This window comes from Ictalurus punctatus, chromosome 23 (genome assembly GCF_001660625.3).
Source record: "Ictalurus punctatus breed USDA103 chromosome 23, Coco_2.0, whole genome shotgun sequence".
NCBI lineage: Eukaryota > Metazoa > Chordata > Actinopteri > Siluriformes > Ictaluridae > Ictalurus > Ictalurus punctatus.
The window spans coordinates 9,765,001-9,766,526 of record NC_030438.2 but is presented as its reverse complement, the minus strand read 5'-3'; the positions used below and the strand labels follow the sequence as shown (position 1 = coordinate 9,766,526).

The following is a 1,526-nucleotide window of genomic DNA, read 5'->3' as shown; positions in this document are numbered from 1 at the left end:
ACATTCCTCAGAATCCTTTCCCATATCCTTGAGGAGACAGCTGATATCTCTCATACCTTCAACCCCCCCCCCCCCCCCCCCCCAATACCCCCTCATTATACCTCCATTACACCTCCTCTTACTACCCCATTATGCCCCCACTGCCCCACCTACTATCGAGCCTTAGATTTACTTTAAAGGACAAAAAATAGAAACATCTCAATGATCATCATAATAATCACAGTCTACACACTGATGTGATTTAAATAACAATGTGTTTATCTTTAAGAACAAAGTATATTTTATGAAAAATGACAACAAACCAATTCTTAATGTCTTTCAAGTATTTCAGTGTCTGCTACTACAACATTCACGTTCCTACACTTCAGTGCGCTTATGTTTACATTAACGTTCCTCTAACAGTACATTAACTTTATTATTATTATTATTATTATTAGCTATGTTAATTAATGAACCACAATAGAACATTCATATCCTGATCAATTACCTAACCCTAACCCTAACCCACAATACACTGTTCTACCACAAAAAATAGAAATGACAAACTCTGATTGGAAGCTAACATTTTCTAGTGAGGCTTTAAAATTCTCAAAAATCTATTTTTATTTCTTATTAAAATGCATTAAATTTCTTAGAATTTATTATAGTATTTTTTACTTTTCAGTTTAAAGTAGTTTATTTTTTGTAGACATAAAAGTTTTTCACAGTTTGTTTTTTTAATGCAACACGTCTGTAATGCTGGTTAGTAACTCTGTACTTATTATCATATTATACGCTTAGTGGGTCTACAGGCAACTGAACACCTGTGTTCATTAATCATTCCTTCAATCAATAGTATAAATAAGTGCATACTGATCAATATGAATGAAAACATTAATGAATGTGTTTGTGGTGATTACTTCATCAGTTAGTCTGAATGGTAGGTGCCAATATTTATGCAAACCGAGTTGTTCACTGAGTGACTTTGTTACGTCACTGAAGCTGTTTATTGTTTAGGGTTTGTTAATGTAAACCAACGCACTGATGTTATAAATCATTATTTTGGATTTGTAAAAACCTTTCTGTTGTTACAGGCAATATATTTATTTTAAATATATACTATAATGTAAATGTAATGTGGTTTATATATGAATAATAAAAATGTTCTCCAGAACATAGTTTTTTTTTTTGTTACACCAGTCCTGCCAGTGCACATTTTATAACTTTATACTAACGGTGTTTAATAAAAAATAATTTAGTATTTACGTGTTGCATTACACAGTGACTCCACATGAGGTATATAAGCATCCACTGGACCTCTGGACCTTCACCCTGACTAAAAAAACTCAAATAATAATTAGAGGTTGTGCTGCAGCCAGTGGAGGTAGTTCCTCTGACTCTGCCACCCCACCGAGAAACTGGCAGGAAAAAATCCAAACATCATGATTCCGTGGAACCCCTGTTCGTAATGGTCGCTGGTCACGGGAACTCCGGCCTCCTCCAGGCGCCGCGCATACATCAGCCCGTCGTCTCGCAGCACGTCGTGT

The 1,526-nt window shown here is 35.3% G+C and overlaps 1 protein-coding gene across 1 annotated transcript in view; it reads right to left on the bottom strand.

The window, feature by feature from the left end:
- Nucleotides 1–237: 237 nt before the first annotated feature.
- The window catches only part of LOC108261838 (neutral cholesterol ester hydrolase 1), a 13,539-nt gene continuing 12,250 nt past the window's right edge, over nt 238–1,526 (bottom strand). The window contains exon 5 of the mRNA XM_017462609.3: nt 238–1,526. This exon is cut by the window's right edge and continues 431 nt beyond it. Within this exon, the coding sequence (XP_017318098.1) occupies nt 1,337–1,526 (190 nt within the window). The 3' untranslated portion in view covers nt 238–1,336.